Source organism: Schistocerca piceifrons, chromosome 5, assembly GCF_021461385.2.
Source record: "Schistocerca piceifrons isolate TAMUIC-IGC-003096 chromosome 5, iqSchPice1.1, whole genome shotgun sequence".
Lineage (NCBI taxonomy): Eukaryota > Metazoa > Arthropoda > Insecta > Orthoptera > Acrididae > Schistocerca > Schistocerca piceifrons.
The window spans coordinates 422,447,270-422,462,719 of record NC_060142.1 but is presented as its reverse complement, the minus strand read 5'-3'; the positions used below and the strand labels follow the sequence as shown (position 1 = coordinate 422,462,719).

General features: G+C 38.9%; 1 protein-coding gene across 1 annotated transcript in view; it reads left to right on the top strand.

The window, feature by feature from the left end:
- LOC124797975 (nuclear pore membrane glycoprotein 210) overlaps positions 1–3,549 on the top strand; it is a 270,129-nt gene extending 266,580 nt beyond the window's left edge. The window contains exon 15 of the mRNA XM_047261146.1: positions 3,174–3,549. Coding sequence (XP_047117102.1) covers positions 3,174–3,349 — 176 coding nt within the window. The 3' untranslated portion in view covers positions 3,350–3,549. The remainder of the gene's footprint in view (positions 1–3,173) is intronic.
- The last annotated feature ends 11,901 nt before the right edge of the window (positions 3,550–15,450 follow it).

Below are 15,450 nucleotides of genomic sequence, written 5' to 3'. Positions count from 1 at the left end.
TGAACACTATTGATTAAAAGGAGGGGGAGGGGAGGAGGACCTTGATGTACTATAACTCCCTAGTTATATTTTAATATTCAAACAAGAAGGTTTCCCTGTGCATCACCATAATTTTTTTAAAACGTTATTACACATTTGAAGTATGGCTAAAGTTACGTATTAGACATCCCCATCCGCCACTACCACAGCTGCATATACCAAGCGAGGTGGCGCAGTGGTTAGGCACTGGACTCGCATTCGGGAGGACGACGGTTCAATCCCGCGTCCGGCCATCCTGATTTAGGTTTTCCGTGATTTCCCTAAATCATTCCAGGCAAATGCTGGGATGATTCCTCTGAAAGGGCACGGCCGACTTCCTTCCCTAATCCGATGAGACCGATGACCACGCTGTCTGGTCTCCTTCCCCAAACAACCAACCAACCAACCAACCACAGCTGCATATAACATTTCTTTGAGTCAAACACAAGGTGTGTATACTCCTGTTTATTGGAAATTAAGCCTTAAAAAAGTTTTCCTGCTCTCCAGAAATACATACAGTTGTTAATTATTCAGTAGCTACCCAAATGTAACATTGTGGAAAACAATCCAAAATGCTTGTGCACTGGCCATTGCCCTATCATAGACGCAGGAAAAAGGGGGGGGGGGCAAATCTGTTGAGAATATAAACACCCTGGCTGTGGGAACAAGGAGATAATATACAACTGCCAGTGATTCCAGTACAACTGATCATTGGCATTTGCTGGGCAGCTACTTCTCAAGACCCATGTGCAAAGGAATCAAGAGAACCATCCCTGGGTGCAAAGTTGCTGATCACTATTGCCTGCCGGTTACCTATTGGATTAGCACTAGCAATAGACTCACATGAAACCTCTTTTCTAGAGGTGATATTCTGGAACACTGATGTTGTCACGTGATGGACTGAAAAATGATATAATATATGGGGTGGCATAAAAATCACGACACACACGGGGAATTTTTATATGTAGGTGGGTACTGTGTATTTTGATATGGAACGTAGTAAGGCCTTTATGATGTCAGTATTCATCGAATGCAGCTTTCATAGATTGATCACAGCATATGTCTCAAGAAGGCATATGCTACAATATGTGAAAATTATAGGACGCTCAGCCTAGTTACTCACGCCTCTAAAATAGTAACCTCAGTTATCCTAAAACGCATAGAACAAAAAGTCGAAGCTACACTCTCCTAAGACCAGTTTGGATTCTGGAAAGATAGAGGAACCAGAGTAGCAATATTTGCTCTAAAACTAATAATAGAGAAATGACTAGATAAGAACCTGACAACATACATAGCTTTTGTAGATGTAGAGAAAGCCTTTGATAATGTTAAATGGGATAAGATGTTTGAGGTGCTATAAAAAGTAGGAATAGACTATAAAGATAGAAAAATAATATGGAACCTGTACAAAAACGAGACAGCAGTTATCCGTGGACGGACAAAACAAGAGGAGGTGCAGATACGGAAAGGTATCCGACAAGGTTGCGCACTATCCCGTTATCTTTAACCTATACATTGAAGAGGTGCTGAAAAAAGTAAGGGAAAATTCACAGACAAGTGTAGTAATTCGTGGCCAACGAATAGATATGATAAGATATGCCGATGATATAGCTGTCCTAGCTGAAAGTGAAGAAGATCTTGTAGTCCTACTGAATAGAATGAATAAAGTTATGGGGGAAGAATATAATATGAGAATTAATAAAGCAAAAACAAAAGTAATGGCATGCGACAGAAAAGATCAAGTGAAAGTCCAAGTTCATGTAGGCAATGAACTGCTTGAACAAGTTGATAAATTTACTTATCTGGGCAGTAATATTACCAGGGATGGAAGGAGCAAGGCGGAAGTGAGAAGTAGAATTGCTCAAGCAAAGGCTGCTTTTAACAAGAAGAAAAACATCAGCCTTGAAATCAGGAAAAGATTTTTGAAATCAAATGTGTGGAGTGTGGCATGCTATGGGTGTGAAACATGGACTCTTGGGACAGAGGAAGACCAGAAGCTAAGTTCTTTTGAAATGTGGTGCTATAGACGCATGCTCAAAATAAAATGTATCGACAAGGTCACAAACGAAGTGGTTCTGGAAAGAGCAGGTGAGAAGAGAAGCTTCTGGAGTTTCACTGTTAAAAGAAGAGTGCAATTTACAGGCCATCTATTAAGACATAAAGGAATCCTGAACACAATCATAGAGGGATATGTGGAGGGAAAAAGACCAAGAGGAAAACCACGACTGAGGTACATGGATCAAATCGTGAAAGATGTGGGATGTAACACATATAAAGAAATGATGAGAAAAGCTGAAAGACGCACAGAATGGAGGCAAGCTGCCATTGTAGCTGTTGCAAACAAATCCTTGGATTGACCACTACAGAAGAAGAAGAAGAAGAAGAAGAAGACATCAAAGTAAAGTGATGGTGGTGTCAATGATTGTTGGTATTGCAGATAGGCAAGTGATTAGTTGTGGACAAGTCTAGCATTGGTTCCTGTGCAGCTGCCATTGCATTGGATTGCAAAGTGTTGCCGGGCAACAACAGTATGTGAAATGTTAATGTGGTAGGAAAATAATTTCCGATAGTGTTTGAAGAATGTTTGATGCATACGGTAGTTGTGTGATATAATGCACTCTGATAATGCTAATAATAATAATAATAACAATAATCAAACAGTCATGAGTTTGTAACAATGCGTAACAGTCATTGTTAGGTGAACTCACCAAATCTTCAAGAGCTGTCTGGTTACATTGAGGACAATATTTTACTTTGCATGCCTGTGTGTCAGTTCCAGGTAGACATCAACAGTGTAGTAATTTATAGAGAAGACCATATTCAGAACCCAGCTGTCTCCTCATCGTGAAGAGGACTGGTGCAAGTTGCTTCAGACATTTTATCTCTCTCTCTCTCTCACTCTCTCTCTCTCTCACTCACACACACACACACACACACACTCCATTTTGGGAGTCTACTTTCCAATTATATGTTTCTACATGTATTATTTGGTTTGCTGATAGAATTATTAATGAGTAATACCCTTCAGTTTGTCTTGGTTGTCACATTTATGACAGGCTATCATGCAATACATAAAAATAACACAACCCTCGTGACATGAACTCTTATGTAATCTGAAATAGTTTATCACTCATCTTTTGATTTCTTTCTTTCAGCTTCACTTCAGCTAACAAAAAGACAATCAATTTATGATGCAGCAGGTAGTGGCAGTATCAGCAGGCCTAGTAATTTAATGATTCGTGCACCATTTTCTACAACTGAAGCTGTATATGGAGACCCAAGGACACCATTCCAAAATATTGATGCACATCGAAGGAGAACTTTCCTGTGATGAAGCCAGTGTGGACACTGGCATGTTGTAATTTATTGTTTGGTAGATGTGTTGGTTCTGGAAACTGTGGTTTACAAGTGGGTCAGATGACGTGTTCCTGTGATACAACATTCTAATGTAGTGTTGCTTCTTCTGGTGTTCCCTCCACCTGAAGTGTTCAAATTGTGAAGTCCTGTAAATAAAGGAAAGTTTTTACTTTGTCCATTTGATACTACCTCATTCTCTGTTGAGTGAATGAAATTTTAATTCCACAGTTTTTATTGGAGTTTTTATTTTTTTTACTGTAGCATTATCAAGATAAGTGTCTTGTAATTCTGCAAAAGAATAGTATGGAAATTAAGTGGAAATGTTTGCCAGCTTTTAATATTACTTGTGTGAGAGAGACATCCCTCCAATTTTCTCCTTAATTTAAGAAGTAAGATTTTGTTAAGTCCAGTATAATTCTCATAGTTGAGAAATATGCTGCTGAGACAGATGGTGAACTGTAGAAGATAAGATCCATTACAGTGCCCTTATTATGAACTGGCTGCATTTGTTGTGTATTGGCCAATACTACCTGACACTGTTTAAAAATAGTTATCCAAGGAATGTAACACAGGTACTGTACAAGGCCTTGATGTTTCTGGAAAGACATATTGTAGTTTAAGAAACAAATATACAAAAAAAAGCTGAGCTGAGGGTTTATACAGAAGCCACATTATATGCCTCCTACCAGGGCAGCCAAAGTGATAATTGAATAATGCACCCGTGGCAAAAAAAAAAAGTGCTTACAGCAGCAGACAAAGTAAAACTTAAATGAAAGTTAAACTGAGAAGTCTGTCTCATCCATGTGAGTAAAAGGAAAATATGGAGTGTGTATTGGAAGCAAAGTTTTTAAAAATGGCTGTTATAATATTTGTGTTAAAATCATCTGTGTTTCACTTCTTTTGTTCTGCTAATCTCGTTGACCTAGACTGCAGATTTAAAATTTCTGCTCCAAGCAATTCATTCAGCAAGTAGAATGAATATACAGGTGGTGGATGTACAGACATATAGGCTGTATTCAAGAGAAGGCATTTGTAAAATAGATAACTTCTCTGTCTTTGTGATTTGTACTCATTCCCTCCCTCCTTTCCTGTCATTATTCCCCCCCGCCCCCATCTTCCTTTCTTATTTGTGTGTTGTTATAAAGTGCAGTCCTTTCCTTTGGTAACTGGCAATACCTATTATTCCAAAAGTTAGCATTTCTGATTGCTGTTGCCTGTTTTTACAATGTTGCCTTGTTTAGTTTCATGTATAATGTTCATAAGTTACAGTTTTGACTGTGTGAATGAGTCATTGTAATCTTTCTAATGTCGTTTGTACGTTTGTTCTTATTTGAAATTAAAGTGTGTGTGAATTTACTTTTTTTTCCCCCCTTCCATTTCACTCCTACTCCAATATGCAATGTTTTAGTCATGAGTGGGTGTAAAGAGTAACCAGGTCCTGATGAAACCCCAATTCAGTTTTACAAAGAGTTAACTTAACTCAATGGCATTGGCCTCTTGCGTATTGCATTTGTATTTGTCATGAAACTCACACCTGCGAAATGTCCCAAGCGAGTGGAAAAAAGCTCAGGTGACATTGGTATATAAGGAGGGCAACTTTGCACATTATGTACAGGGAGCAGCAGGCAGGAAAGGTGCCAACTTAATGAACGTTGCAAATAGGCAATTTCTGCTTCCCTTGAAGACAATTATAGTATATCACCAATCTATATTAGCATCAGTCGTAGGATATGGTGCAAGCGTCTGGGCTCATAGACTGCAGCTAGTGAAGCCAGCCTCAATAATGAGAAGAGTTCAACGAGGTGCGCTACTAAGATTAATGGGGGCCTACGGCAATACCCTGAATAATGCTTTGTTAGTAATTCTAGGAATATGCCAACTGCACTTGGAAATTAGGAAAAGGGGACCCTTTTACTGGCAAAAGAAAGGCAATCAAATGAAAGTACGAACTGTGCTTGAAACTGAGGCAGTTTGAAAAAGGCAATAAAAGAGTGCATGTTACAGCTGTGGCAAAATGAATGGGACACTTCAGGCACTGGCAGGAGAACATACGAATTTCTCCCTAACATCAGGTAGAGATTAAAAACGAGATTTAATAACCAATTCAGTGGATTGATACAATACATGACTGGCCATGGCCCTTATGTCATGTATCCATACAAAATCAGAAGATAGGTGAACGATAACTGCACCTGTGGCACACCATTACACACTTTATGGCACTGTGTTCTCATTAAGATGCAGCAGGTAATGGACGTCAGGTATTAAAGATATGAGATCTCAAAGTAGCGAGTCGACCTGGCGCGTGTTGGGCAGCCACAGTATCAAGGAAGACTTCACGAAGCATTCAACAATAAGCAATCATGCTGCCATCCATACTAGAAAAAACACGCTGAGGTTGGCGACCACCGAGTGAAATACTGGCCCAAGAATGGATATTGCGTTGGTCATGGTGGCTACCAAACTTTGAAAACCACGGAGAAAACCGGGAAAAGACCTTGAATTTCCGCGAGAATCTGTATATTCATCACTTCATTTTTGCATACAAAAACATTTTTAAATCTATTTATGGTCGATTTAAGAAGCATTCAAATAATAGACTACGTTTTTCGACATTATCCGAGTATTTCCGGCCCTATTTCAATGTCTTCATCTACGCGACTCAACATAATTTCTTTCCAGACATGGCTCTGTTCAAGAGACACGATGTTATCGGAGTGTCCGTTTGTGCGAAATCGCAGCTCGAATGAAAGGCTTTATTTATCAAGACTAATTCTCGCATTTCAATAAATGACCCACACAAATCAATATTAGACACTGCCTCAGGATCTGTTTATCACAAGTAAGTTTTCCTTTGCTTCATTCTATGTTGGAAAAAAACCACCAGGAAACACACGCTTGCGAGCGTTTTGATAGTTCGAACATCTACATCTACGTTTGTACTCTGCAAGCCACCCAACGGTGTGTGGCGGAGGGCACTTTACGTGCCACTGTCATTACCTCCCTTTCCTGTTCCAGTCGTGTATGGCTCGCGGGAAGAACGACTGCCGGAAAGCCTCCGTGCGCTCGAATCTCTCTGATTTTACATTCGTGATCTCCTCTGGAGGTATAAGTAGGGGGAAGCAATATATTCGATACCTCATCCAGAAACGCACCCTCTCGAAACCTGGACAGCAAGCTACACCGCAATGCAGAGCGCCTCTCTTGCAGAGTCTGCCACTTGAGTTTGCTAAACATCTTCATGACCCTATCACGCTTACCAAATAACCCTGTGACGAAACGCACCGCTCTTCTTTGGATCTTCTCTATCTCCTCTGTCAACCCAACCTGGTACGGATCCCACACTGATTAGCAATACTCAGGTATAGGTCGAACGAGTCTTTTGTAAGCCACCTCCTTTCTTGATGGACTACATTTTCTAAGGACTCTCCCAATGAATCTCGACCTGGCACCCGCCTTACCAACAATTAATTTTATATGATCATTCCACTTCAAATCGTTCCGCACTCATACTCCCAGACATTTTACAGAAGTAACTGCTACCAGTGTTTGTTCCGCTATCATATAGTCATACAATAAAGGATCCTTCTTTCTATGTATTCGCAATACATTACATTTGTCTATGTTAAGGGTCAGTTGCCACTCCCTGCACCAAGTGACTTTCCGCAGCAGATCTCCCTGCATTTCGCTGCAGTTTTCTAATGCTGCAACTTCTGTGTATACTACAGCATCATCCGCGAAAAACCGAATGGAACACTCCCCTGTGGCACGCCAGAGGTTACTTTAACGTGTTTAGACGTCTATCCATTGAGAACAACATGCTGTGTTGTGTTTGCTAAAAACTCTTCAATCCAGCCACACAGCTGGTCTGATATTCCGTAGGCTCTTACTTCGTTTATCAGGCGACAGTGCGGAACTGTATCGAACGCCTTCCGGAAGTCAAGGAAAATGGCATCTACCTGGGACCCTGTATCTAATATTTTCTGGGATTCATGAACAAATAAAGCGAGTTGGGTCTCACACGATCGCTGTTTCCGGAATCCATGTTGATTCCTACAGAGTAGATACTGGGTTTACAGAAATGACATGATACGCGAGCAAAAAACATGTTTACGAGTTGGTATTGATGTTTTCCTATTAATAATGATCGATAGTTCCTGTGGATGACTTCACATTGTCAGTGTTAATTGAAAACACAATTTCGTATTGCATTGCTAGCGATTTTTTTATCAAGCTGATTGTCAGTCAAAAAAGATTTGAGCATAACCTCGAAAATATACGAATTCAGCAGGAAGGCGAGTTTTCTTCTGTTCTGAATTATTCCTTCAACAGCAATTTTTTAAACGCATGCGCAGAGCTGAAATCCTGTCTACGCAGGGCCTTCTCCCTCTTCTGGCTGCTAGGAGAATGGATTAGAGGTGGCAAAAAATGACGTAATTGATAGAAACAACCGGTTACTGAGAAATAACGGTTATAGCCGCTCATCTGATACCGCTAGTTATTTCAATAACTGCCAACAGTGCCTCGCGACATCTGTTGACCAAAGATCGTACTACGCCTACACGTCAACTGATCTGGCTACAAAGGAGAGGGATAGACCATTTAGAGGGTGTTCTACAGGTCGTGGAAATAACTGAGAGACTGCGCGCCATCTGTCGATAGAACTGTGTACTATTTCGTGCGCCTTCGTTGCAGCTTGCAATACAATTTACAATATATTAACAATTTATTATACAATACATAATCCTTATTGTCTTTTCTTTTCAAATTGCCAAACTGTCCTGCATGAATTCTTCAATTGAATAACAACATTTTGCCAGTAGTGTATTAAATAATGGTTTTAGTGGGCCAGACTCCATATTTAACAGATTTGAGTTATTTAATTTATTGTAGTGCTGAATGATCTGATACGCCTAAATCGAAACAGAATTTGCTTCTGTCCTCAAACTTATAATTTGTCAGAATATTGTCAATACATGTTTCAGATTGGCTATTGCTTCTAGTACATTCAGTGAAATTTAAGTTAAAAGCATCTTTCTGAACTAAGTCACAAAAATTTACAGTGTCATTATTGTCATTTATTACATTTATATTAAAGTCTGCTGCAATTAAAAATTTTTCTGTCTTTCTGTAGTCTTTCTAATAAACATTGAAATTTGGATAAAAAGAATTTTGTTACACCACTTCCAGGAATTCTGTACAGAGATACAATTAGCACCACAGCCCAACTTTCAAAATTACCTTCCCCATTCAAATAATGGAACTCAGGTCTCTCTTTAAAATTTATCGAGTCATTTAGAAGGATGCAGCAGTCCCCACGAGATCTGTTACCACTACAAAAACTACTGGCAACTGTAAAATGTTCAATTTTGTTTACAATCCCTATAATGCATTATGTCAGCCACTGCTTGTTTAAACATACAATTTTTAAATTTCAACATTCTGAAAGTAAAATTTGAAGTTCATCAATTTTTGAATAATGTAGGTTACGAAAATCTGAGGCTGTACCATTTATATTCCAATGCATTAGAAAATGTTTATTGCTGTCTTGAATGCTTTTAAGTAAATCATTTGTTGGAATATATATATTTTTTATTTTCTGTTGATTCGTTTGTTTTAACATCCTTTCCACACTTTGTTAGTTTCCCTGATTACTGATGATTTTGCAAACGTCCAAAAACATTTTACTCAGAGTCCCTGAGCCTGGCCTGTGTAGATGTTCACCATCTATACCCAGACATTTGTTACTTATAAATGTTATAATGTAATTCCATTGTTTATTTTATTTATGTAAGTGTCACTAACCGATATCCTGTGCAAAATAGCACTTATTACCAGTCTTGAGTTACTATACAAAGATTTGGCACTACAAATCAAGTTTCGAGATTCACTAATGACTTCGACCTCACTGCTTTGTCGGACAGAGTTTGTCCCAACATGCATGAATACGCTCTTGAAATTTGATTTCAGTTTGACAACGTTTTGGTTAGTAGCAACGTTTTCTAAATGGTTGTTTAGTTGCCCCAGCCTGGACACACGTGAACTTTTGAATTTGGCAAAATTATATTTTTAAGTAAGGAGTCTCCTATGAAGTGGAATTCTTCTTCCCCATTTACAGAAACCTTACTTTGAGGCTGAATTTTCTTTTTCTTGTAAGTAACACTGCACCTCTGGTATTTATTTTCCGAGTTTGTGCTGTTTAACTGCAGGCCTACCTCATTACAAACTGATTTAGATGCTTTTGTGGAATCTTGTGAAATATCGCTACGTTTGCCAAAATTATTGTTTTCACATTGCACTTGCTCTAAAGCCGGTATAGGTGCATTTGTTACTTCGTCTATTTGTGAATTGGACTGATTCGAATTGTTTTTAGACCTATCACTACACGTGGTCTTGAGGTTATTATGCTTTTCACTTTCACAGTTCACGCAACTGCATATTTTGCGATTCTTCACATCCGTATTTTCTATCTTGAGTAATAATAGTTCTGATTTTAGAGTGTTAATTTTGTTTTGAAGTCCTTTGTGACGACATCTTTTGTTTCCACTTCCGAAGCTAGCGATGTATTTTCGTCATGTAAATAGTCCAGACATGACCACTGAACATCGTCATCAATGAATATTAACGATATTTTCGTGCACTTTTTGTGCAACCAAAAGTTGCATTTCACGCAAAGAATACCTTTTACCTCACGTTTTAAACAGTTTTTACACAGTGAGCCATTAATCTTGCTGTTTTTCACGAGATTTGTGCCATTGCACTGTTCTGTAGGCGCCATGTTAGATATTTTAACTTTTCAGAATAAAGTTAATGTCAAATCGGTGGCTGATAGGAGCTTCAGTACAGGCATTGACATGTACGGTCGTTACCTTGAGCCACAGCCTTGTACGTCAGTTGAATTTGGGCGGGTAGTGCAAATAGAGCGACTATGGAAATAACTGTCGGTATTTTTCTCTGGTAGTTATCGTTATTCGCTCACAGTTTTAGTTCCTGGCAGTTAATAGGCTACCACTACAGGTAACCTGGAAGTTGGGAACTATGTTCCTGACTCCAGCTAGAGGTCGTAGACCCCGGTGATATTTCCAGAGAGGATGATTACTGGAGTGAACAAATATTTTCGTACTCCTTCGGAAATAGCCGCTGGCCACCGGGGAGAAGGAGGGGGGGAGGGATAACAAGTAACATAAAACATTTGAACATAATACTTATTATCCCCATCATTTGTCAGGAGATTGTCAAACTATGTGAATAGACTGCAGTAAACTGGAGCTGCTAATATTTGCAGGATTAATACACTGCCAGAATAAAACATAGTTATGCACATTTAATAAATTTATCATACACAGAATACCTGATCTTGACTGTTATAACTAAGTCTATTAAAACTGAAATATAGCAGAATTTTTACGTAAGCTGGCCCAACAGTCCTTGTTAAGATATTCATCTATAGAATAGAAAGAGTTGCCTGTAAAAAAGTATCTCAAACTCTCTCTAAACCGCGATTTATCTGAAACCAAGTTTTTAATGGTTGCTGAGTTGCTGGATATTTATTCAAAATGTGTATTCCTGAATATTGGACCCCTTTTTGGACCAAGGTAAGTGATTTTAGGTCTTAATGTAGATTGTTGTTCTTATTCCTAGTATTGATATTATGTATTGAGCTATTGGATGGAAATACATGCAAGAGATTTCATTAAGGAATAAATGTACTAGGAAGCAGTGGTTACAATATGAAGTTCCTTGAACAGGTTTCTACATGATGTTCGCGAATTTACACTGCAAATGATTCTTATTGCACACTAAAAACGTTTGCTCAGTTTGATGAGTTACTTCAGAATATGATTCCATATGAGAAAAATAGAATGAAAGTAAGCAAAGTATGTAATTTTTTTTATATTTGTATTCCCTACATCTGACATCATTTTCACGCAAATGAAGACTTGTTTAGGCGCTTCAGATATTCTGTGGTATGCCCTTACCAAATGAATTTATTGTTGTTGTTGTCGTTGTTGTTATTGTTGTGCTCTTCAGTCCAGAGACTGGTTTGATGCAGATCTCCATGCTACTCTATCCTGTGCAAGCTTCTTCATCTCCCAGTACCTACTGCAGCCTACGTCCTTCTGAATCTGCTTAGTTTATTCATCTCTTGGTCTCCTCCTACGATTTTTACCCTCCACGCTGTCCTCCAATACTAAATTGATGATCCCTTGATGCCTCAGAACATTTTCTACCAACCAATCCCTTCTTCTAGTCAAGTTGTGCAACAAATTTCTCTTCTCCCTAATTCTATTCAGTACCTCCTCATTAGTTATGTGATCTACCCATCTAATTTCAGCATTTTTCTGTAGCATCACATTTCGAAAGCTTCTATTCTCTTCTTGTCTAAAATATTTATCGTCCACATTTCACTTCCATACATGTCTACACTCCATACAAATACTTTCAGAAAAGACTTCCTGACACTTAAATCAATACTCGATGTTAACAAATTTCTCTTCTTTAGAAACGCTTTCCTTGCCATTGCCAGTCTAAATTTCATATCCTCTCTACTTCGACGATCATCAGTTATTTTGCTCCCCAAATAGCAAAGCTCCTTTACTACTTTAAGTGTCTCATTTCCTAATCTAATTCCCTCAGCACCACCCGATTTAATTCGACTACATTCCATTATCCTCGTTTTGCTTTTATTGATGTTCATCTTATACCCTCCTTTCAAGGCACTGTCCATTCTGTTCAACTTCTCTTCCTGGTCCTTTGCTGTCTCTGACAGAGTTACAATGTCGTCGACAAACCTCCAAGTTTTTATTTCTTTTGGATTTTAATTCCTACTCCGAATTTTTTTGTTTCCTTTACTGCTTGCTCAACATACAGATTGAATAACATCCCTTCCCAACCACTGCTTACCTTTCGTGTTCCTCAACTCGTATAACTGCCATCTGGTTTCTGGAAATTTTGGAAATTTGTGGTAAGGTCTGATGGGACCAAACTGTTGAGGTCATCGGTCCCTAAGCCTACACACTACTTAGTCTAACTTAAACTAACTTACACTAAAGACAACACACACAACCATGTCCGAGGGAGGACTCTAACCTCCGATGCAGGGAGTGGTGCGGACTGTGACAAGGCACGTCAGACTGCTTGGCTACCCTGCGCGGCATCTGGTTTTTGTACAAATTGTAAATAGCCTTTTGCTCCCTGTTTTTGTCCCCTGCCACCTTCAGAATTTTAAAGAGAGTATTCCAGTCAGCATTGTCCAAAGCTTTCTCTAAGTATACTAATGCTGGAAGTGTAGGTTTCCCTTTCCTTAATCTATCTTCTAAGATAAGTTGTTGGGTCAGTATTGCCTCACGTGTTCCAACATTTCTATGGAATCCAGAATGATCTTCCGCGAGGTCTGCTTCTACCAGTTTTTCCATTCGTCTGTACAGAATTCGTGTTGGTATTTTGCACCCGTGACTTATTAAACTGATAGTTCGGTAATTTTCACATCTGTCAACACTTGCTTTATTTGGTATTGAAATTATTATATTCTTCTTGAAGACTGATGGTATTTCACGTATCCCATACATCTTCCTTGCCAGGTGGTAGAGTTTTGTCAGGGCTGACTCTCCCAGGCTATCAGTAGTTCTAATGGACTGTTGTCTACTCCCGGGGCCTTGTTCGACTTAGGTCTTTCAAGCTATGAATGAAGTGGGAAGAGAACTGTGGTTCAACTGCAGATTCGGCCGTTTCGTGAGCTCAGAAGCGTCCGCGGTGCTTTTGTCGACCTGTGGACTCAACCAAGATGGTAGTGTAGAGACTTTCAGTGAATCATTCATTCAGGTTACAGAAGACGCATCTCACATATGCTCGGGAAACCGCAGCGACCACATTAATTTATTATCGAGTTGTAATCCCAGAAATTTAACACTGTCAACCTTTTAGATCTGCATGTCTTCATATGTTATACACATGATGTAGCTGGAGACATCTACCAGTTTTCCAAATCTCAAATAAAACTTGGATTAACGTACTCAGGCTTTCTTCAATAAGACTATCTTCTACAGGAGTAAACGAATCTATCACATTACGTATAGTTTTGTGTTGTACTACAGGGCCGTACACTCATTCTATTAAATGAACAGCACAAGAAATTAATCTTTGAATTTAATCTACGGTATTCAGCTTACATATTACTTCACACTTAAAAACGCACGTCGTTAAGATTTTACTTAAACAGTGCTGCGGCGAAGTTCCGCGTACTTTCTGTTGCAGCTGAGAGGACATTTCTAATAGCGACAGATAATCTACATATATATAATATGAAACACTAATAATCGTTCAAACATCGACTGAAATGTACCTGCAGTTAATTAGCTAAGGTTATGGCACGATTCATACGACATTCCTGCCATTTTGCAGCACTCGCAATTACACTGATAAATAAACTGATGGATTCCACCTACGTCGTTATTGAACCAAAACCGTTAAAAATAACGATTATAAAAAACTGGAAGCGTGATAGCAGTTACTCTAGAATAACCGTTTGACCCGTCTCTAGTATGGATCTTTGGTGTATAAGTAGTTAGAGCCAGCTGCCAGAATCCATTCGGAAACATTTATGTGTAGTAGTGTGAGCGGGGGCTACACTTCACGTGACTCGTGTTTTGTGTGTGACGCGTTTTTTTTCGAGGGTATTGGTGTTACCTCATTCGGCTATTTCACGTTTACACTTCATTGATAATAGTAAGGCAAGTATTTCAGATGTATATCCACCACTATGCGAAGGAATCTAAGCAGAAATTGTACGAGAAACGTTCAAAAAGTGCGAAGACCAAACACGGTTTTCTAGGTCATCGCAGCTGCGCATGCGCACCAACGCCGGTTTTTTTTTTTGTGATGGAAAATAGCTGGCAGCTGCTTAAAAGAATCCATTGTTACAACTCTTTCGAGACTATAATCCGTTTATCATAAGTATAAACCTGAGACAATCGCAAACGCGGTGATTGCTCAGAAGTCGTAACACACGTACACTGGAAGTACACACGTACTCTTGGAAGTAGGTCCTACTCATGTAATATAACTAAGTTACGTTAAATGAAAACTTAAGATATTCAAATGCATTAACAGCCATCGACGTTTTCTTAATCACGCTTTACCTGCGTAGTTTTTATTTCAAAAATGGTGTACAGTCATAGCTTCTGCAGCGTTGTGCTCTGATTGTTGGGTTGTTAATGCGGCGCAATATGAAAATGGCTCAGGCTGCTTTCTGTTCCGTAGTGAAATGCGCGTGTGGAATACGGTTAAAAATTGTCGAGAAAAAGGTTGTTCTTTATATTTTTCATAAATTTACGGAGATAATCGGCTTTTAATTTTTCCCCGTGTCTGTATGTCTACAATTGATAAATAAATCCTCAACGTACGTGTAGCACAGTCGGTAGCGAGTTGCCGGCACGGTAGGTCAGCGTGTTTGGCCAGAGGGTTAGCTGCCCTCTGTAATAAAAGAACTGAGTTAATAGATCAACGACGGTTTTGAACAAGCGTCGTTAGACGTCCGCGCCGAACAAAGACAATGATAAAATGCCAATAACGAACAATGAGATAAAAAAGATAGCGCAACAAAATGGTAATTATAAAACTCATAATCATTTTTTATGAATAATACAGGTCATCTACTTTCTAATTACACACTGGCGGGAAATTCCTGTTTTCATTTCAAATACAAGTTCTTAATTATGATGTTTTATGAGACTGTTCATAAAAGTTGCTTAAATTAAGAAACCATGACAATTTAATTTTGAGGCAAAAATCGAAAACCAATTCTTCTTTATTTGGAATATTTCCATCGTTTTATACCACAGAGGTAGATAAGTATCGTAGAGACATGAAAAACAATCATTTTCATAGCATCCAGCACATCATACAAATGCTGTATTTTCACATTTGCTACTGTATCGTTAGAATATGAACCCAACATAATTTATCTGGAGCCAAGTTGCAGGATTTGACCCGAGAAGTAACAAGACTATTTAGCTACCAGACGTACTGGAACAAACGCATCTTTTTCACATGTCACTGCCGAACTCTGGCGTGATG